This window comes from Manihot esculenta, chromosome 3 (assembly GCF_001659605.2).
Source record: "Manihot esculenta cultivar AM560-2 chromosome 3, M.esculenta_v8, whole genome shotgun sequence".
Classification (NCBI taxonomy): Eukaryota; Viridiplantae; Streptophyta; class Magnoliopsida; order Malpighiales; family Euphorbiaceae; genus Manihot; species Manihot esculenta.
Genome location: NC_035163.2, coordinates 22821045 through 22842229, shown reverse-complemented (window position 1 = coordinate 22842229; position 21185 = coordinate 22821045). Strand labels below are relative to the sequence as shown.

General features: G+C 33.0%; 2 protein-coding genes across 3 annotated transcripts; both read left to right on the top strand.

Annotated features, from left to right (window-relative positions):
- Positions 1-5977: 5977 nt before the first annotated feature.
- On the top strand, positions 5978-12419 carry LOC110610758 (E3 SUMO-protein ligase MMS21). Its single transcript, XM_021750823.2, has 7 exons — positions 5978-6222; positions 7959-8030; positions 8778-8888; positions 8997-9107; positions 10153-10292; positions 11917-12002; positions 12081-12419. The coding sequence occupies exons 1-7, from the start codon at positions 6127-6129 to the stop codon at positions 12227-12229; spliced, it is 765 nt and encodes a 254-aa protein (XP_021606515.1). The 5' UTR covers positions 5978-6126; the 3' UTR covers positions 12230-12419.
- A 505-nt stretch (positions 12420-12924) lies between these two features.
- LOC110610710 (uncharacterized exonuclease domain-containing protein At3g15140) lies at positions 12925-18363 on the top strand. 2 transcript variants are annotated; one of them, XM_043954571.1, is made up of 7 exons: positions 12925-13232; positions 13692-13894; positions 14115-14195; positions 15332-15457; positions 17404-17533; positions 17940-17955; positions 18041-18363. In XM_043954571.1, the coding sequence occupies exons 1-7, from the start codon at positions 12984-12986 to the stop codon at positions 18070-18072; spliced, it is 837 nt and encodes a 278-aa protein (XP_043810506.1). In that variant the 5' UTR covers positions 12925-12983; the 3' UTR covers positions 18073-18363. The 2 variants fall into 2 exon arrangements, with proteins under 2 accessions (XP_043810506.1, XP_021606448.2); XM_021750756.2 differs by lacking the exon at positions 17940-17955 and having other exon boundaries at positions 18060-18363.
- The last annotated feature ends 2822 nt before the right edge of the window (positions 18364-21185 follow it).

The window sequence follows — 21185 nt, the reverse complement described above, 5'->3', positions numbered from 1 at the left end:
AGAGTGTCCTCTTTGGGTTAGTGGGCCCAAGTGTGATCCATCTGTGGCAGAGTTAGTCTGCTGGTTTAGTCTAGTTTTTGTTGAGGGTAGGTGCCTTCCAGCTGACCTTGTGGTTATAGCCTTGACCGATTTTGATGTCATTCTAGGGATGGATTGGCTCTCTACTCATGGTGCTACCTTGGATTGCAGAGACAAGGTAGTCAGGTTCAGAGAACAAAATGGGTCAGAGTCGTCTTCAGAAGAGACAAGATAGGTATGCCTAGAAGTTTAATATCTGCCCTGAAGGCTCATAGGTTGCTTAGGAGGGGTTGTCAGGGGTTTTTTGCTCATGTCAGAGAGCTAAATATTCAGGTTAGGGAACCTGCTTCAGTGCCCGTCGTCAGAGAGTTTCTTGATGTTTTTCCAAATGAGCTACCAAGTTCACCACCTGCTAGGGAGATAGAATTTGAAATTGAAGTAATGCCTGGAATCAGATCCATCTCTATTCCTCCCTACAGGATGGCACCTGCAGAGTTAAAGGAGTTGAAAGAGCAGTTGCAAGAGTTGGTAGATAAGGGTTTCATTCGACCTAGTACCTCACCCTGGGGTGCTCTGGTTTTGTTAGTGAAAAAGAAGGATGGATCCCTAAGACTTTGTATCGATTATAGACAGTTGAACAAAGTCACTACCAAGGACAAGTATCCGTTACCCAGTATCGATAATCTGTTTGACCATCTAGCAGGAGCCGGTTGTTTTTCGAAGATAGATTTGAGATCCGGGTATCATCAACTGAGAGTCAGAGAGGAAGACGTACCCAAGACAGCTTTCAGGACCAGATATATGCATTATGAGTTCCTAGTGATGTCGTTCGGGCTAACCAATGCCTCTGCAGCATTCATAGATCTCATGAACAGAGTTTTTAGCCAGTTTCTGGATCACTTTGTTATTGTTTTCATTGATGATATATTAGTGTATTCCAGGAATGCAGAGGAGCATGCCCATCATCTGAGGATTGTGTTGCAGACCTTGAGAGAACACGGCTTGTATGCCGCGGGATCTCCCCTTTTGGCCCCCGAAGATGGTTTCGTCCAGCCACCTATAAGAGGCCTTCAGCCCGAAGATAAGGGAGTTTTCTCCCCATTTTCGGACATAGGTGAGTCCTTACCCTTCCTTTGGTGATTTTGTTGTTTTCCTTCAAATCCCTTAAATAAATTCATGAGTTTGTTTTGTTTTTGAAGATTTGAGCTTGAATCCAAGTTTTGAAATCTTGGAAACCTCCGGAGACCGTTTTACCTCATCTCTACGTTGGGGTTGCTATCACCTTTAGATCTCCAAGAGGTAAGCCTAAATCCTTATTTTCCCTTATGTTTTAATTGAGTTTTAAGAAGGGCTAAGGGGTTAATAATGCATGAAATGGTTAGATCTAATATTTTAGGGTTTGAGTTGGGTTGTTATTGAATGTTTGCTCCTGTGCTGTTTTTATGGTTGTTATTGGGGCTTAGACTAGTTTTTATGCCCCTTATGCTTGATGAGTGTGTATGCATGTTTTGAGGAGTTGGGTGTGAGGATTTGAGAGTTTTAGAGGCTGTATACATGGGGCAGAATCAGGTTCTGCCTTGCTGGAGAACCGAGGTTCGGCTGCCAAACCTACTTGTGGATATAGCCTTTTGGCCGCCTAACCTGCCCCCGAAAGTCCCTGACTTTCGGATCTGTGAGGGACCTTCGATCGCCGAACTTGCCGCCGAAAGTCCCCTGCCTAGCCTTTCTTTGCTTGTTTAATGCGCATGTTTTGGTATGTTTAAAGGGATTTTTGGGGAGTTGCTTAGAGTCATATAATAGTTATGTGTGATCCCTCATTTGAGTCCATCTATATAGAATAAGATCGGGGAGACCGTAGAGGCCTTCAGTGAGCTAGCTGCGTCATTGATAGGCAAACGTCAGCCAGAGGTGAGTAGAACTGAACTATCTTTTCAAAGTAACTAAACTTTTAAGCATGTTCATGCATCACGAATGCCATGTTTATGTATTAGGATGTTTGCATTAGAATTCATGAATATGATGCATTGCATAATTTACTATTGATGTGTATGGATATTGAATGACCCACTAGCCCTCGATATGATATGATATGATATGATACGGAAGTCCAGGTCGAGACCCAATCTACACCCCTGGCATTATGAATATGTTATTTTATGTTTAAGCGAAAGTCTTGAGGAGGTCCGTCGAGGGCTGGGCACATTGGATTATGTAGAGGGTTACTGGTGACAAGTCAATTTTGATGTGAATTATTTATGTTGTGACGTATTTCATACGAGCATATGTTTATTAAACTGTTTTTATGTTCTGCTCATTAGGCTCTTGTAGCTTATCCCTTTCCCCTAACCCCAGGTTTGCAGGGTCAAAGATAGCTCGGGAAGCCGGCATAGTAGCTGGTATAATTCATGTAATAGTATAGTGTGGACATGTAAATTTTAATGGATTAGAATTGTGCTTGGCTCTAGTTTTCTTTACCTTGTAATCCCTGTTAACATGATCCTTATGTAAAAATTTTAACTATGAGTTATGTTTGAACCAAGTTTGAGACATGTAATGTTTACCATACTAGAACATTTGATGAAGGCTGTAGCATGAGTTTTATGTTTTCAGTATGATGCATGTACATGTTGAACTTGGTTTCATGGAATGTTTATGTTTTTGTGATGATGAATGATCATGTATGAGATTTTATCAGGTACCCATGATATATAGTAGGCTTACTACGCATTCCGGCGATCTTAAGTCGATCTGAATTCTAGTGCCGGTAGCGGTCCGATTCTCGGGTCGTTACATAAATAATGTTGATTTTGAAAATATAGGAAATATAGACCCTTAGTTGTACAATCGATGCTTGTTTAGAAGGAGATATAAAGTATGGGATTTTTTTGTAATTTTTTGACATTTTGATGGTTGTTTTTCGGTTAACAAATAAGGATTGGGAGGAGGTTTAATGTGGAAGAGTAACATGTCTTTTTGAAAAAAAAAAAAAAATTAATTATATATTATTTTTAATTAAAATAAAAAAACTCAAGCACATCATAAGGAACTTGTAAATTATCTTATTTTTAAAATAAAATAATTTTTATAATAAAATATTATCTTATGAAGAAAATCATAAAAATAGAAAATCCAACGGCGCAAGCACATGAAATTTAAAATCCAATAATTTAAACCCAGCAATTCAAGAACATCAACAATCCACGAACTCACCAGAAAATCATATACTACAAACACCTTATTTAAAATTAAAAAAAAATCACAAAAATTTAATTTAATTATTTTTTAAAAAATATTTTTTTAAACTTACAAAATTTTCATATTTTATAAGAATTCATTTTAATTCTTTTTTTTTTTTATTTTTTTCAACAAATTTCAGTTTTTAAGTAATAAATTATTAACACCTTGTTTGAAATTCAAGTTTTGTAGGAAAAGGATTTTATTATATTTATAAAAAAATTATTTGCTTATAATATATTTTTAAAATAATAGAATTTAATTAAATTCTTTTATTTTAAATAAATTAATAATAAAATTAGATTAATGTATTTATTTCATCATCCTTATTAATTAGTTTTAAACTAAATATAAATATTTATTTTTATAAATGATAATCGTTTTTATCACCTTAAAAATATTTTAGAAAAATCGTTATTAAAATTTTCACAATATTTAAAATTTAAATTTTACAAAATTTGCTCACCATTAAAAAATATATATTAAGATAGACTCTTTTTTTAAAATCAATTATAAATGTATTAAATTAAATTCTAAAAAAAGTATTTATTAATTAAAAATAAAAATAAAATTTAAAATTAAAATAAATAAAAAATAAAAAAATTTATCGAAAGCTAATCAAGTAATTTTAATATAAATAATTTTTAAGTGAAATCATTTTTTTTTATAAATTTTAACAATACGAAAAGATTTAGTTTTAATTCGAAATTAGTTTTCATTAAAAAAAGAGTTAAATTATTATATTATTGGTTATCCTAAATTGAATTCATTTGAATTATTTCAAAATTTGTAATTTTAAATAATGAAAACTTAATTTGTACTGAAATTATCAATAGCTAGATTTTAAAATATATCACTACTAATAATCTCCTGTTAATTAAAATTTTTTTTAATAAATTATCAACAGATTTTACATCAGCTAGTATTTTAGCAATTTATTTTTTTTATAATTTGATTGATAAGTTTTATCATTAATTTTTATTTTTTTTATAATTATAATGATTTTTATTGTTTATTATTTTAATTTTGTGAATTAATTAAATGAGGAAAAACAATATTAATTAAATGAGGAAAAACAATATTAATAAAAATGAAAAATATATAGTAAAATTATGAGGTGTCTTTAAAAAAAAGAAAGTGAGAAAAATAACAGAAAGTAAAAAAAATTGTAAATTAATATTCTAATATACTCTCTATTTATATCGTTGTATTACTTAATTATTTTTAAAATTAATAAATTTTATTTTTTAATATATATTAAATAGGAATATAATATGAAAATATTAAATAAATTAACATTTTTTTAAAAAATAATATGTAATTTGGAATAAAAAAATAAAGGTTATAATCTTAAATTAGATTAGTCTCTTAATTTTATCAACAATTATTTTTTTTATTTTATTGAATAGATAAAGAGATTACAATTACTCTCTCAAAGAATTAAAATTAAAATACACTAAAAGCATTGGCACTAAAAACTCTAAAATTTGTCCAATAAGCTCTAAGAGGTGATGCGGTGTAAAATGTCAGAGCGTCGTTGAAGAACTCAAATCAAAATATCCAAAAAGCAGAAATAATTAATATTGGCACTAAAAACTCTAAGCTCTTTTTTTTTTTTTTTTTGAAAGCTAAATAAATTTATTGTTTTTTACTAATTAAGTCATGAATTTTTAATACTGACCAAATAAGTCCTACTTAATAAAACATTATTTTTAATAATAAAATATTATTTTATAATTTAAAATATAAAAATTTAGTATTTTAATTAACATAATTTTTAATATATATATTAAATAAATTAAATTTTTTTTAAAAAATGATATGTAATTTGGAATGAAAAATAAAATAAAGGTTATAATCTTAAATTAAATTAGTCTCTTAATTAATAGTGATGATCTGATATTCAGAAAATAGGATTTTACAATGGGTTCTGTAAAACTGAAAAAGTTTAGATCTAAAAGAAACAGAACGTGTATCATTGGACCACCTTTCCCTGCTACGTTGATACGGACGTACGAGGGAATCAGATCTCTGTCCCATGTGTAACGGCCCCTAATTCTCCCGAGCGCACATGCGGATGGTCCCACAGAGCAAAGGGGCTGAACTCCTTCCTGGTTCTTAGCTAGGCCGGAGGATGAGGTTAAGACTAGGCTCAGAGAGGATCTGTCCATCGAGCCGGAAGAGCTAGGCCTGCCTGTTTGAAGAAACGGACTGAAACTCGATCTTTGAACTGAATGGACTGGACCTGTTTCTTGGAAGGAGCTTAGAAACCTTCAAATTATGAGCTGCCCTAATGAACCTGACCTTAAATCGGGGTGAAGAAACCAGCTGCCCTAATGGACCTGACCTTAAACCGGGTGAAGAAACCAACACTAATCAAATAGTTTCCCTAAGAAGTATATATATATTTTAAATTTTTCATAAGTGTATAAAGATAAAGCTATTTATTTTTTTAAAAGTAGTTAATTTATAATTTATTAATATATCCTATTAAATTGCTTCGAAAAACCTATTAAATAATATTAATTTTAAAAATAATACAGTAAAATGAGTCATGAGTTATTTAATTTTTAATTTAATAATATGAATGTAGAATAAATTAATAAGACAAATAAATTATTAATATCTTAATTATATTTGTTATATTTTTATGCGGAATAGAAAATAGTTTTTTTTTTTTATTATGATGGATTTATATTAAATAAAAATTCAAATTAATCCTCTTCCAAATTTGTAGTCGGTCCACAGTTTTCTTAGTTTTTCCTCCCTCCTCAAAACTCCCTCCAAATTCCAAAGTATCTTCCACACAGATTCCACCAAACCTCCATCGCTGAACCGGCATTCCAACCTGCGCTTCGACCAAACCCATCGTACATGGCATCGACCTCAGCTTCGCGTCACGGTGGCGCTGCCGGAAGAATTAAAAATGCAGCCACAACCCTCTCTGCTGAAAGCCAGTCTCTCGTTGCCGTAAGTCGTGAGTCGTGATAGAATTCCACTTTTCTGTTGTGATATTTCCATTTCCGAAATTTCTTGGTTTTTTCGAAAAAAAAAAAGATGTGGAATTCAATTTCGGCTTCCCTAAGGCAAAATTGAATTTTTATGCCGAATACTGATTGGTCATAGTAATTTGATTCAGTTCAAAAGTGACTGTCTCATGCTAAATTGTTCTATGTATTGTTAAATGTAGGGTTGTTCTTTATTTTTTCTAAAAGTTTCCTGGCTTTAGGCTTAACTCAAAATTATTGAGGGCAAATTAGTGCGTCTTGAACGCTACAAAAAAAAAAAAAAAAAAAAAATCAAAACACTGCACCTTCTGTTATGAATCAGGCAAAGCTCAACTAAAGTGTAGTATCCCTAAATTGCATATTTTTTTCCTATTTGTTTGGAATGATTACATGGGCGTCCCTTGAAATGGATCCAGTAGTAATGTAGTTCCTCTGGTTTTTTGCCATAGAATCACAAGTTTTCAATGCACAATAACGTGGTAGGCAGTAATACTTTGCTTTTGCTTCTAATGTCGTAGTTGAGCAGTATACTATGGCAATATTAAGCAGGCTTACTTATGCACTCATTTTAAAACTTGAAATTGTGTATCTCTTGCTTTTCAATTTGTGGGCAAAAGGAGTTCTTTGTAGCCATTAAACAAATGATTTCTAGCCGTCATCGCATATTTAAACCTTAGTGTTCTGTTAAGAACATTGAAAGTAGTTGATGATTATGGAACTAAATCTCACTCATTCCGAATCTTGAGATGGTACTTGCTAAGACAACTATTTCATTGGTTGGGGAAGAAGGGGAAGGCCGTCAGTTATTTCTTCAAACCTATGTTATCAGCCATGCTAGCACAGGTCTTAACACTAGAAGCAGGATTATTTTTCTTTTTCAGATTTTCCCTTCTAGGACTTTGCTTGTGATAATTAGATGATGTCCTCCCAAAGAAGAGCTCCTAAGGATAGAGTCAGGAGGAGCCAAACAAGTTAGATGGACTACTTCTTGCAATGACACGTGAACTGGGCTTGTGAAACCTAACCTAAATCCAATGTCACTCATCCTTGGATGAGGTGGCCCATCTAAAGGGTCTAACTCCTCCTTCCTCTGCCCTCACAGTCTAGCTCTTATTTGACTAACCCATAGGTCCACAAGTCTTGCTCATCTTTGGCTCAGATCATGAGTCTATCTCCTTCAAGCTCAACTCATAATACTTTTGGATTATGGATCCATGGCGTTTGGGCCGTGCTGCTTCTATACCCTGTTGAAAATCACAAGCGCAAGAGTGGAGATCAATAAACAAGCAAGCCTCTATGGTGAACCCCCATCACTAAAATGGCCTAAGCCTTTTTTGTTTGGTTGACTTTAACTTATATACCTTTTGATTTTCTTGTACCCTGCTGATGTGGGATGTGTACTCACAAGCCATATTCCAATATTCCTTAATAGCTTTAGGTGATATTTGGTTTGTATAAGAAGTCTTGAGATCAAGCTAATTACTTTAAATGCTATTAAACTATGATGTTTTTAGGTATAATGTCCTTTGCCTTCTTGGTTAGCATTTAAATGCACCTCTCTTGCTTTCAAGAGCTAAAGTTGATGTCAATATTTTGCTCCTAATTGGCAATATAGGCACTTCAAAAAGTGCTAATCATTTAATGGGACTTCATTTCATTTTGTATCTTACAATGATTGACTTTGATTCGTTGTTTCAGGAAATACGGAAGGCTTTGCATATGATGATGGACATTGCAGTTGACTTGGAGAAAGATAATGAATCCGCAAAGGTGTTCTATAGCTTTTATTTAATGCCATTTGCACGTGGAAGGTTTCGTTGTATAACTTATACAATACCTAAATTGATTAAGACATTCTAGTTCAGGTTGTTTGGCAACTAATGCAGTAAAAATTACCATGTCTTGTGCTAAGAAAATCCAACTCGATGAAGTGAAGTTAATTTTTGAATTGTAATCTTTTTCCCAATTATCAGCACTTAAAAACAATACCCTGCTCAACTAATCCTGGTTTCTTTATTAGGAGAATTATACTTTGTCTCAAACGGCATAATATGATTTCCTGACTTGTTTCTTTCTTGCGTTTAAGTTTGACAACAACTAGATATATTGAGGGCTTGAAGCATGCTTTTCTGCTAGTTTGTTTTGCTGTTTATCTTTCACTTCTTGTTTGTGTTGTTCAGTCTTTTGCTGGTTGGATCAAGTACCTTGCTTTCCTAGGTTGTTTACCTGTTTAGCTACTTAGCTAGGATTTGTCTATTATCTGTCTTTTGCTATGTGCCTAACATCTGATTTTTCTTTTGCCACTGTGTTGTCTCTTGTCTATGTATTTACCATCTAGTTTGTTTTTTTGCTTATTTTGTTTGTTGTTTTTCTGTACTTGTCCTAAAAACTTTGACAAATGACATCCAGCATTTCTTTTGGGCATATATGTGCTATAACTAACAAATAACATATTTAAGATTTTGGAGTTCTTTTTTTTCCGGGATCTTAAAATCATTTGACACTTACTAATTCCAGGTAAAAGACCTTGAAAATGCTGTTGCTGAGTTGGTGGAGGCTTATGAAAATTGTGCAACTTATGCAGCAGCAATTGAATCTGTTGGAAATATATACCAGCCTGGTGCAGAGGTGCTTGAATTATTTCTTTCATACTCATTTTTGTTTGTTATTGAATCATAGATTTCTGCTTTTATTCACGTTATAGGATGAACTGTTGGTTTAATGTTTAACTCACAGTTAACTGATTTCAAGAAGTTGCTTGAGGATGAATTCGAGAAGCTCAAGTCTAGTTCATCTTCCGCTTCACAAAATCATCAGCTGATACGTAAATTTAGAGAAGCTGTTTGGGTATGTTTTTCAGGTTTTTGGGATACTGTTTAGGTTGTGCCTATTGGTAATATCTTCATTTCTTGTTAATTATCACAGCTATCCTTTGCTGGTAGATTGCTATTGTTTTCTATATTCCTCAAATGAAAACAAAAAACCTCTCTTATCGGACTGCTGCTTTCCTCTTAAGAATACAGATTTACCATCTATACATCTTTTTTTCCTGTGATATAACACTGTTTGATGCCTAATTAGTTCCTTGCAAGTGAAAGTTAAAAATATACATTCAAGTTGTAGAACTGGGTAGTTAGTCCCAAAAAGGAGGGAAAAGAAAGGTTGTTGATAAAATAATCCAGAAGTATCATTTCAACTGATAAATTTACCGGTCAATTATCGATTTTCAAGTTTAAGCATTTGTGCTTGTTCCGCATTGTGAACTCAAGAGTAGTGAGTACTGAGTAGTCTAGATCAGAAAAGGACAGATAATTGTAGCACAACGTACCCACAACCCAAAATTTTGCTACCTGAGGTTACTTTCCCATCATTGAGATGAACAAACAAATCAAGGTAACCTGTTTCACTACTGATGTGAGATATAGGTCATGATAAGAGTTGTAAAAAAATATTTCTGTCTGAGAAGTGAGATCATTTGAAGTATTCTTGCTGAAGGAAGATGATATCAGTGGTCAGGTAGCATGTTTTTGAGAGATATGTTTGGATGAAGAAAAAAGAAGGTAAGTGTTATTGAACTTTTTTCAAAGGTATTAAACTGTAACTAGGAATTCCTTATTGATCTTCTCATTGTTTATTGTCATGGGACTGGGATGTATGGGTTGGTATGTTTTATATTTAAATTTCCTGGTTTCTACTGCGTAAATGTGGTGCTGGTGTTGCTGGTTGCTTTATTGTACATGTTATCATCTTGTTGGCTGCTTAGATTATAGAACTGTCTCTCTTTCAAATAAATCCATACATAAATACAGTTTTTCATTGTTCTTTGCCTGATCCATGTTTACTTTTTTATTATGGGTAATCACTTGCTTTTTGTGCTTTACTTCTTCTCTAGAATGTTCATCATTCAGGGCAGCCAATGCCAGGAGAAGAGCAAGAAGACATCATAATGACCAGCACCCAGTCTAGCCTTTTAAATGTCGTTTGTCCATTAAGTGGAAAGCCTGTTACTGAATTAGCAGAGCCAGTTCGCAGGTACTGAGTTGCTTGAAATTTATGAAATCTTTTTCCATTAATGATGATTGTTTTGTTGTGTGGGTAACTATTGGCCCCACTTTAGCCATATGAGGTTTTTTCCTTCTTTAATTTTTTAATGCAAATTTTGTTGATTGCAATCAGAGAAGCCGTTGGCCGCTTGTTTAGAATTTTAGCTAGTTTCTAGGGTGCCTATTCCGTTAGAACTTAGGAGGTCTATCAGCTTTTTCACTACACATCCCTTTGAGAAGGTAGGAACCAAGGGAAAGAAAATAATTATCAGTCTGATTATACACCGAAAGAGTAATGTTATGGTCTTGAGTTGTGGATTGCATCATGGTATGATTGATAGGGAAGGAGCTCAATTAGATGGAGCTCTTAACACCTCAAGACTCAAAAGGAGAGAGTCTCAATCTCACAATTCTTAAAATAAATTTGCTTAATTTTATTGAATAAAACAAACTCCTTTTATAATGGAGGTTCTAGAACTTCTAATCGAAGTAGAAGTCTAAATCAAAATACAAGCAACCATTAGGTCTAGGATAAGATAATAGAAAATATAATAAGATAGGATAATAAAAATCTAAAAAGAAACTACCAGATAAATAAAATTTGTTTGTTATGGATTTAGGTTATCCATTATCCACAACAAGTAACAATCTCAAAATATCTCATCCACATGCCCAAAATTCCAATCATGTTTGTGTTGGTGTATCATCTTTGTTCAGTTAAAGACAAGTGTCATATGCTCTTAAATCCTAAATTTTCCATGAAATATTTATACATGCATTCCTTGCAAAGTACCCCCATCTTTAAGCAGTTCTTGTTGCTGTTGATTCCCCTCTTACTGAACCTTGATTGTAATGACACCAATATTCTTTGGCAAAATCAAACCAGTAAAGCTACCTGTTGGTTTTTTGTGTGTACCTTGGTCTAGTGGATTAGTATCACACTATTGAAGTAATATGGAGTTACGTGGGTCATTATTTTTATAAATGGACATGGGGATTTGAAATTTGCACAACAGCCACTATTGCATGGTTATTGTAACCGAATCCTGTAACCAATGTTCTAAATAAAATTTTTTCCTTCTTTGTTCCTCCGTAATGAAGTAACACTTTGTAATAAAGAAACTAATATTATCTCACCTTACCATGTCTTTATTAGCAGTAAAATAGAACACAAACTGATGAGTGACATAAAATAGAAAAATGATGTGCATCATCTTAGTCAACAGAAATAACAGGTATAACGAATTTGGAACTGCAATGATTTTTGTTGCTTGTCAGCAAATTTAGGCGCATAGTTCTGAAGACTGAAAAAGTCATGGGTCATTTTGAAATGTATTGGCAATGGTATGACAAATGTGGTAATTTCCCGTTGGAACATGGGAACTTCAGTTCTGGTTGTTGAATTGTCCATTGTCCTGAGCTGAAATTTATTTTCTGGCTTGGAATGGATTTGCCATTCAGAAAACCATGTTGGAGGGAGCTGGACAATCTAAATGGCAGAACAGCTGTTTGGGATATTTGACATAGTTGTTTGAAATTAAGGTTTCTTAATGTCGTCAAGCTTATTTATTTTGTTCAAATTTTAATCTTTCTTTTTTCTTGCATTCCTGTAGTGTGCTATGCAAGCATATCTACGAGAAGAAGGCAATCATGCTCTATATATCATCAGAAAGGGGCCAACCAAAATGCCCCATAGCAGGTATTTATTATTTATCTATTTTTTTTAGCTTGTATTTTAAATGCTACTCAGTCTTACAACTAGTTTTCTTGCTTCCAGGTTGCCCTAGGATTCTGCAGGCGGAAAAAGTAGTATGTGATCCGTTGTTAGTTGTTGAAATTGAGGAAATGAGATGTATAAGTAGACAAACTGCTAGGGCTAATGTGGTAGAAGATTTCACAGAGCTTGATGAAGAGGAGGATAACTGATAAAAGAGTTTTGATCAGAATTTAATCATTTTCTTTTTATAATTTCTACTCTCTACTGTATATGTGCAGCTCGTTAGGAACGATGAATGGACTAAAACAGTATCATTGTCCTTTGTAGTCGGAGAATTGTCTCTTCCTATCATATTTTCTAAAGCCTTCAAATTAATATTCAACGAATTTCGTGTTACAAGTTTCATGGCATTAACATTAAGTATCTGCCCTTTTCATTTTAGCTAGTTTCTTGCCATTTTAAAGTAATATTTATAACTTATAATTCCTGTGTACCGAGAAATAATTTAGAGATTTCCTTTTAAAAAAAATATATTAATATATTGGATGGAATTTATTGCACGATGAAAATGGATTGATAAGTTATTCTTAAATGAAATTTGATTGTGATTTAATTTTAATTATCTTCTTAGCAAAATTAATTGACAAATTCATAACCATCGCCAAAGAATGTAGTCTAGACAAATGAAATAGACAAAGTAAATATATGAGTTAAATATGAGGATTTTTTAAAATAATTTGAAAGGTTTATTTTAATTTATTTTAAAATTTAAATAACTTGTATATTTATAAAGATTTATTTCTAATTAAAACAAATTAAAAAAAAAAAAAATCTTATCTGCATTGGTCCAAAAAAAAAAAAAATACAAAAACAAAACCCGGGGGGGGGGGGGGGGGGGGAGAGAGGGTGCGGGTTCTTGTCTCAAAACCGCAGTAAGCTATCCAGTAGAGCAGTGGGAAGCTTATGTCTTTCCTTAAGGTTCCTCCGTGGAGGGCTGTTCGCTCCTTCCGCGGAAGAATTGTCCCAATCCTCGAAATCCTACCAAAACCCGCAAATCAAATATTCCGTCCATATCGAAGTTTCCCTGCAACTTATGCCCAATGTAGTTTGTCTCCTTCAATTCCTTACTCTTCTTCGCCTCCTGCTGTTCCTGATGCTAGTTGCCGTTGGAGACCTATGTGCTTGTATTATACACAAGGCAAATGCACCAAGGTAATCTCTAAATACCCTATTCCTGGCTTATTAGAACTTTAACTACTGCTTGCATTCAACCTGTTTGATCGATTGTCGCTTTACGTATATTATATTTCCTAAATATTTTTTGTCCATCTATTATCTGCACATACAAACTAGTTTTGTATTTAGAATATAATGTCCCCTTTTGCTTCACACTGTCACCTTCTTTTTCACAACTAGGTACTGGAAAAGAATATGATTTGTTGCTTAGTTCTTGTAAGTAGGTCTTTACAACATGTAAAATGGATGAAAATATGATGTTTATCTGTTAGAATATCAACTTGATATAATTATCAAATATTCAATCAGATGCATTAGATGTTGGTTACCGAACATTTTATCTTGGGAGTGTACTAAGGGAACTGAAGTTAATTTCTTCAAAACATGATCGTTTCTTTAATTGTTATCTTAATAGAAATTATCATGCTTCTTCAGATGGATGACCCTACCCACCTAGAGAGGTTTAATCATGATTGCTCTAGGGACCTTTCAGTGAATGCTGCTGACGTTGAACGCATGCGCCCCCAAAACTTTGATTTTTTCTTGGTCTTTGATTTGGAGGGGAAAGTTGAGATTCTCGAGTTCCCTGTGCTGATTATAGATGCAAAAACCATGGCTGTTGTGGACTTCTTCCACAGGTTAATCGCTTATATGGATTACTTATTTGGAATGCTTGGCGTCATTTATAATGGCTTTCTCAATGTAACAGAAATGATAGTTTATTGTAAACTAATTGGGAAGTATAATACTTTTTTCGCCATTCATGGTGATGCTTTGGGACTATTGTTGGTACCAAAGTACTGTGATCTTTTGAGCATTCTTGTTCTGTATTCTCAAAATTCCTTAATGCTTTTACAGGTTTGTCAGGCCCTCAGCTATGACCGAACAAAGAATAAATGAATATATAGGAAACAAATATGGCAAGTTTGGAGTTGATCGGTATGCTACTTATATAGGAATCTCATGCTTAATTATGTGTTATAGTGTTATTGGTAGTTAGAGAATCTTTCCACCTGACATGAAGACTTTATTAGTAAGAAAATCTATGAGATGTACTTGTGTTCAATTGTTTTATATATGACAGCTGTCAACAAAATACTTGGTTATCCTTGGTCCATAGTATCATGCATTTTGTTACATTGTCAGTTAATGCTGACTGGGTCAAGTTGGGTGCCATAGGCAAGGTAGCAATTTTCTCAAGCCAGTAAGTAAGGGCGCTCATAATTCAGATAATTGAACTGTTGAGCATTTCTTGAACTGAACTTTTGGGACCAGTTAATCACTTGACCTTTTTCTTTTGAAGATTAATTCAGTCTTTTATCAGTTGTTTTTAATCAATAAACTTCGATTTATAGTCGATAGTGTAAACTTAAAAGCTAGTTTTTAAATTAAGTATAAAGGACATTAAATATTTTAATCATAAATTATAATAATTTATAGTTAAAAATATAACGTGATAATTGTATAATGTATTAAATTTGTATATAATAAATTAGAAAATATAAATGCATATGAGGATTTCGGGTTCTTTTCCCATTTCGGATAGCATTGGTTTCTAAACTTAAAAGCCATAACCAAATTCATTAGTTCAGTTAACCAATTGTTTCAAATAATGAGAGTTTTTTGCTCACCCCTGGTGGCCAGTTCACGTGTGATTGATATTTGTTGAATCCCACGTCGATTGTGACAAGGGGTAATGTGCCCCTTGTATGGGCCATAGACACTCATTCCCCTTGAGCTAACTTTTGAGGTGAGGTAGGCCTGTCCTAAATTTAACATGGTATCAGAGCCTCCCATCCGATGTTGGGCCTCCCATAAATATGTCTCTGGACGTGAGGGGGTGTTGAATCCCACATCAGTTGTGAGAAGGGGTAATGTGCTCCTTACATGAGCCATTAGTTTGGTCATATGTACAAAAAACCTGTTTTTTGTGTGAAAATTTAAAAGTAACTACTATATTGTAAGCAAATGTAGATGCAAAATCAATTTGGAATGTGACAATTATTTATTTTCAAGTGTGGCCTTCTGTGCCCGTGATACTGGCAGTAGCTGATATATCCATCATGCATTTGCAGAGTTTGGCATGACACAGCTCTCCCATTTAATGAAGTTATTCAACAATTTGAAGCTTGGTTGATTCATCACCATCTGTGGGAACCAAGGCATGGTGGGCATCTTAATCGAGCAGCATTTGTAACTTGGTGAGTCTGAACTTCTTTTTTCAAATAAACAGTTAATTTTTCCTAATGCTAATACTTCTCTAATGAAGCTTCTAAATGGTGTCCATCAACTGTTTTCTGGACATATATCTGTTGTTTTGAATTTATTTCTCTCATCCAATTTATTTTTACTTCCAAATTCCTATAACTCTCTCTTCCATTTTTGCCTTCAATTCATGTAGCTCAGCCATAACCTCTTTTAAACTTTTCATTAAAGCCTCATTTGCGTCTTTAAAATCTTCCAAGTCAATTTTTTGCTTCGTATAATTCTCTTTCATTTGCATCATTAATGACCACTTTACTTTTGAAAATCTTCAAATCTGTGAGGCTTCATCAGAACTGCAAATGCTAGTCTTCTTTTGGCTTGACATGGCAACACTTCTTCATTACTTCCAAATTCCTCTAATCCTCTTTCTTCCATTTTTGCCTTCAATTCATGTAGCTCAGCTATAACCTCGTCTAAACTTTTCATTAAAGCCTCATTTGCATCTTTCAAATCTTCCAAGTCATTTTTTGCATCGTATAATTCTCTTTCATTTACTTTATTAATGACCACTTTATAAAAATATTTTAAATACCTTATCACATGTGAAGCAGTTTCATTTTCAACTTCTTTCTTGGTGTACACCTTGAAACTATGTTGTTCGTGCCATTCAAATTTGTCGTCAAATATTACATTTGCCAAAAAATTTGGTTGATGATTTGGACAAAATTTTTCACGCACATACTTTGCTGGAGTAATCTCAATTTTTCTAGTATTTCCTCAAGTATTGCCTTAAATTGAACAGTCACTGCAAGAGGCTCTTCATTCTCCATTGGCTAATGCAAATATTTTGGAGGTTCTCCTTTAATTCTCGCAATTTCTTTTCTTTTTTCTTGAAAACATCTTCTATCTAATGGAGTCACTACTCTCTTTCAACAGGTTCTCTTTACCAAGAGATTTCACACTCAAATAGATCTCAATTTTTCTAGTATTTCCTTAAGTATCACCTTAAATTGAACACTCACTACAAAAGGCTCTTCATTCTCCGTTGGCTACTGCAAATACTTTGGAGGTTCTCCTTTTAACCTCTTAATTTCTTTTCTTGAAAACTTCTCTTATCTAGTGGAGTCACTATTCAACCCTTTTTCAACAGGGTCTCTTTACTGAGAGATTTCACATCGTTACTAAGAGACTTCACACTCTCTCAACTAGTCTTCTTTACCTGGAGATTTCACAATACTTTCTCAACTAATCTTTCCTTTTCAGATCTGGAGATGCATAGCTTCCTTGATACCAAGTAACTTACCTCTGAATATCTCTTAATAATCTTTTCTCAACTCTAACTAACCAAGCTCTGAATTCTTGGCTCTTAATCTGCTACTCCTTGGATTGAGAACTAGACTTTTCTTGAAGACTTCTCTTGTCTTCTATCTAGTGGAGTCACTACTCAACACGCATTCAACAAATTCTCTTTACCAAGAGATTTCACAATCTCTCAACTGGTATTCTTTACTTGGAGATTTGATAATACTGTCTCAATGGATCTTTTCTTTTCAGATTTGGAGATGCAATTCATGCAAATAGCCAAATAGCCTTCTTGATACCAAGTAACTTACCTCTAAATTTCTTTTAATAATCTTTTCTCAACTCAAACTAACCAAGCTGCTACACCTTGGATTGCGAAATTACATATTAATAGCTAGACATAATAAACTTAGTCACACACTAGTCTAGATTCATGCATCTAGAAATTACAAATTATTTATTATTTAACACATTGGAGTTGGAACATTAAACTTGATGGTCCATAGAATGTCTCATTAAGATTGCGTAGTGTCAAAAATACATAATGAGATTCTACTCATGCATCATTATCATCTGTTCAGTTGAGTAACAGCACCATTGAAATTCATTTTCTGATAGATTTTTTTTGTATTGCTATCAGTGGAAATTGGGATGTGAAAACACAGATACCTCGGCAATGCCAAGTGTCAAAAATCAACCTTCCCTCATACTTTATGGAGTGGATCAATCTGAAGGATGTTTATCAGAATTTCTATAACCCAAGAAAAGAGGCAAGTTCATTGATTTGTTTAGTTCTCATGTTTCATGAAAGGTCGTATGTGTTTTACCTTGAGCTTTAGCTTAATGGTACTGCAGTTGTCTCTACCTCAATTGAAGCTAATTGTACCAAGAAAAGAAAGATCATCAGTTCCCCCCCACCCCTAATTTGCTATATTGGAGCTTAAACTTAATGCTGGAGTAAAACAATATCTGGCATTTATCTATGGTGAGATGCTGTTGATGCTTGAATAAACCAAGCCAATAATTGAGAGTATAATTAATTCTGATGATAGACCATATGTTAGGGTGATGAAAATCCCAATAGTAGATGCAAGTTCCCACTTATACAGTAAGCTACATCTGTTCTTATTTATTGAACAAGATCTCCTTGGACATCGTTTTGATTGATACTGGCAGTGTGCTGGACATGCACTTTTGCTGTATATTGAGCCTTTTATCATAGTTTTCATTAGCGTTCTTATTTCTTAAAGAGGTCCCTTCATCTATGTATGTGCTTTTTTTGTTTGTGGCGGACAGGCAAGAGGAATGAGGACGATGATGGAGCAGCTGAAAATACCAATGCTGGGAAGTCATCATCTGGGATTTGATGACACAAAGAATATAACGAAAGTCTTACTAAGGATGCTTGCAGATGGTGCAGTAATTTCAATTACTGCAAGAAGGTATCCCGATTCCCCTGCAAATGTTCATTTTCTATTTAAGAATCGCATACGTTAAATACGTTTTTTCTAGTTTAGCTACGTAACTAATTTTTCAAGGTCTTATTTGTGTATAATATTTTATACAACGAAGGATCTAGCAATCGTTCTTTTTGGTGGCATTTCATTCTATCATTGCGTTTTATCTAGAACTATAAGAGTACAACTGCATGCAAAAGTTGACTGTGACCGGCAATAATAGCGGTTATAGTAGCTGATAGCTGTTATAGTAGTGGATAGCTGTTCAGGTAATATTTAATCAAATTATACAAGAATTAGTTTTTTTATAAATCACTCTCTTAACCTCTTTTTAACTGGGTCAAAATTTTGAACATTGTTTTGATTGTGAAACGGAGTCTATAAGTTATAAAGGTTTAAGATAAGGTGATGACCTAGGAATTTTTTTAATATTTAGCTTTTTTAAATTATAAGATAAGGTGATCCAATCTTATATGATATAAATATAATTAAATCATTTAAATTAATGAATATGTGTAACATGGTTTAATATGAGAATATGATCTATCATATAGAAAATTTGTATCCATTTATCATTTTTTTGTAAAAAAAAAATGGAAGATGTGGTTAAGTTTTGTCATCTCCATGCTGGTGGTGTATATAATACTTGGGAGTTTTGAATCGATCTCGAGAGCACATTAAATTGAACATTGTTTTTGTCATTTTATTTTATTAAAACCCAAATAATCTGTTTTTGTATGGGTTTTAGGAGATATTCTCTCATTTTTCGATAAGGGATGGAGATTGAGCTATTGAGCCAGCATCGTTCCAAAGTTTAATTATATGCATTTATCGTGGAGATAAAACTGTGAATGCTTTAAGATATATTTTAATTCTTAATTATTATGAATATTATTATATATGTGTATACAGGTATTGGTAAAATCATATATTTAAATAGTAGGTTATAAGTATATTGTAAGTGTATCCTAGTAAATTTGAGAGATTTTAAATTTTATTTTTTAAATTTTTAATTTTCATTTGTTTATATTTATAATCACATATTATCATAAATTATTTGATAGTTAAAGATTATACAATTAAAAAAGAAATAAAAACTATATTATAAGTTACATATTATATATTAACGGTTTTTAAAATTTTTACAGTAATTTAAAATTTACTTAATATCTGTAAAAGTTCAATTTAGTTATTTATTTTTATTAATTTTTATGTTTAAAATAAAAACAATCCATTTAGAAAAATTTTATTAAAAAATAAACTAAAATTTATACATAATTCTTTTGAATTCTCTTTTTGTACATGATTTCTTTCGAACAAAGTGCATACCTTAATATCATTATTCTATATATAATTTATATAAACATGGTAAATCATTTTTTAATTAAAAAATAATAAATATATTGTAACTATTTAAAAATATTTAAATAATTATTATATTTGGAGATTTACACACATTTATATATATATAACAATTTATAAACTAGTAATTTTATATAAACTAATTGACATAGGATCAAGGTCTGTACTAGTGAGTGTATAATTGAGTTATTTCAATCAAATAAAATTGCTTTTGTAATTAAATATGATGGATGTGTTGGTCTCTTAGCATATATCTGGAAGATATGGTCAACAGCTGGGCACATGATTTTTTTGATTTGTCTTTTGCATATTCTTCTTCTCCCAACAATGATTTTTTTGACACCCTTAACTGTATTTAGTTAAATTTTAAAAGATATCAAATTTCTGTTTTTTGTGTCTTTAGAAATCATAACTCAACAGTGGTAAAGTATCATATGAAAACCTTTAAGAGGAGAAGTTACAAAGAAGAGGCCATCGACATATTTACTTCATTGATATTGAAGTTGTTAGAATTCTAATATTTCAAGTTTAAACTTCAATCAGAATCAGTTTGAAAAAAAAAAAAAAAGAAAAAAGAAAAAGGAGAAGAAGAGGAAGTTAGAAGCCTGAAACAAAACATAAGACAAAACAACTATTGATGCAAAATTGTTGAAAAAGAAATAAAATTGAATACGATTAGGCCCAACTCAAGGTGAGTAAGCCCAAAAATGAAACGAGTAAGAATCCCACAAATCCATAGGACAGGACCTGACAAAAAGAACAATACAACTTCACCCGATAGGAGAGAAAAGAAATTTCACTACTGGATGAAATGGAGAAGCCACCTCTGTCCAGAAGGAGTTGGAGCAACGGCAAAAAATCCTACTGCCTCTGAGGTGGAACCTTAACGGAGAGAAAATCCTCTCTAAGAAAACTTAAGAGAGATGGAAAACACAACAAAGCCAAAGTTTACTTAGATTTTTTTATACACATGAAATATACAGTAATTTGTCCTTTTCTTTTCCTCCAATAATATTAGGGAGGAATGCCATACCTAATCTTTGGGGTTTAGCACATTTTTTTTTAAATGATTACCTTTTTTAACCAGTTGGCTTTACCTGAAAGTAAGGCCAACAGCCAGAAAGACTCAAAAGCTTACTTTAATCTCATAGTTAAAGCATATTTAAGCAGCCTTTGATACTAACTTTTGTCTGCTTGTAGTGTAAATGTTTGGTCAATTCAATCTTCATTTCTTTACAATTTCCACTTGGACCCCACTTATTATTTCCCTCATCAAGTTAGGGTTTCCCTTTCATTTCTTGCTCTTTGCTTTTTGCAGTCTCAGTCTGCCTTCTCCATTGCTCATGTACACAGTCATAATTCTCTACAACCTACTACACTAAAATCCCTGAAAATTTCTGCTTCTCCATTCGCTAGCTGCCACGTCGGTGAGGCTCAAATGTCTTTTGACGTGGCAAGTGATTTATTGGGTCTTTTGGGTTAGAGTACGGTGATCACTTTTGCAGAGGATAAGAAGTGAACCTGCCCTTTATAGACTTCACGCGCCCTTTTGTTTGCGATTCTCTATGTTGTGCGTGTAGTGTGGATACAGGCACTTTGGCAC

Coding starts and splice junctions, on each gene's coding strand:
- LOC110610710 (XM_021750756.2), top strand. CDS start 12,984: ATGTCTTTCCTTAAGGTTCCTCCGTGGAGGGCTGTTCGCTCCTTCCGC. Junction 15,458..17,403: donor CGAGCAGCATTTGTAACTTG/GTGAGTCTGAAC, acceptor TATTGCTATCAG/TGGAAATTGGGATGTGAAAA. Junction 17,534..18,059: donor TCTATAACCCAAGAAAAGAG/GCAAGTTCATTG, acceptor TGTGGCGGACAG/GCAAGAGGAATGAGGACGAT.
- LOC110610758 (XM_021750823.2), top strand. CDS start 6,127: ATGGCATCGACCTCAGCTTCGCGTCACGGTGGCGCTGCCGGAAGAATT. Junction 6,223..7,958: donor AAAGCCAGTCTCTCGTTGCC/GTAAGTCGTGAG, acceptor TCGTTGTTTCAG/GAAATACGGAAGGCTTTGCA. Junction 8,031..8,777: donor AAGATAATGAATCCGCAAAG/GTGTTCTATAGC, acceptor TACTAATTCCAG/GTAAAAGACCTTGAAAATGC.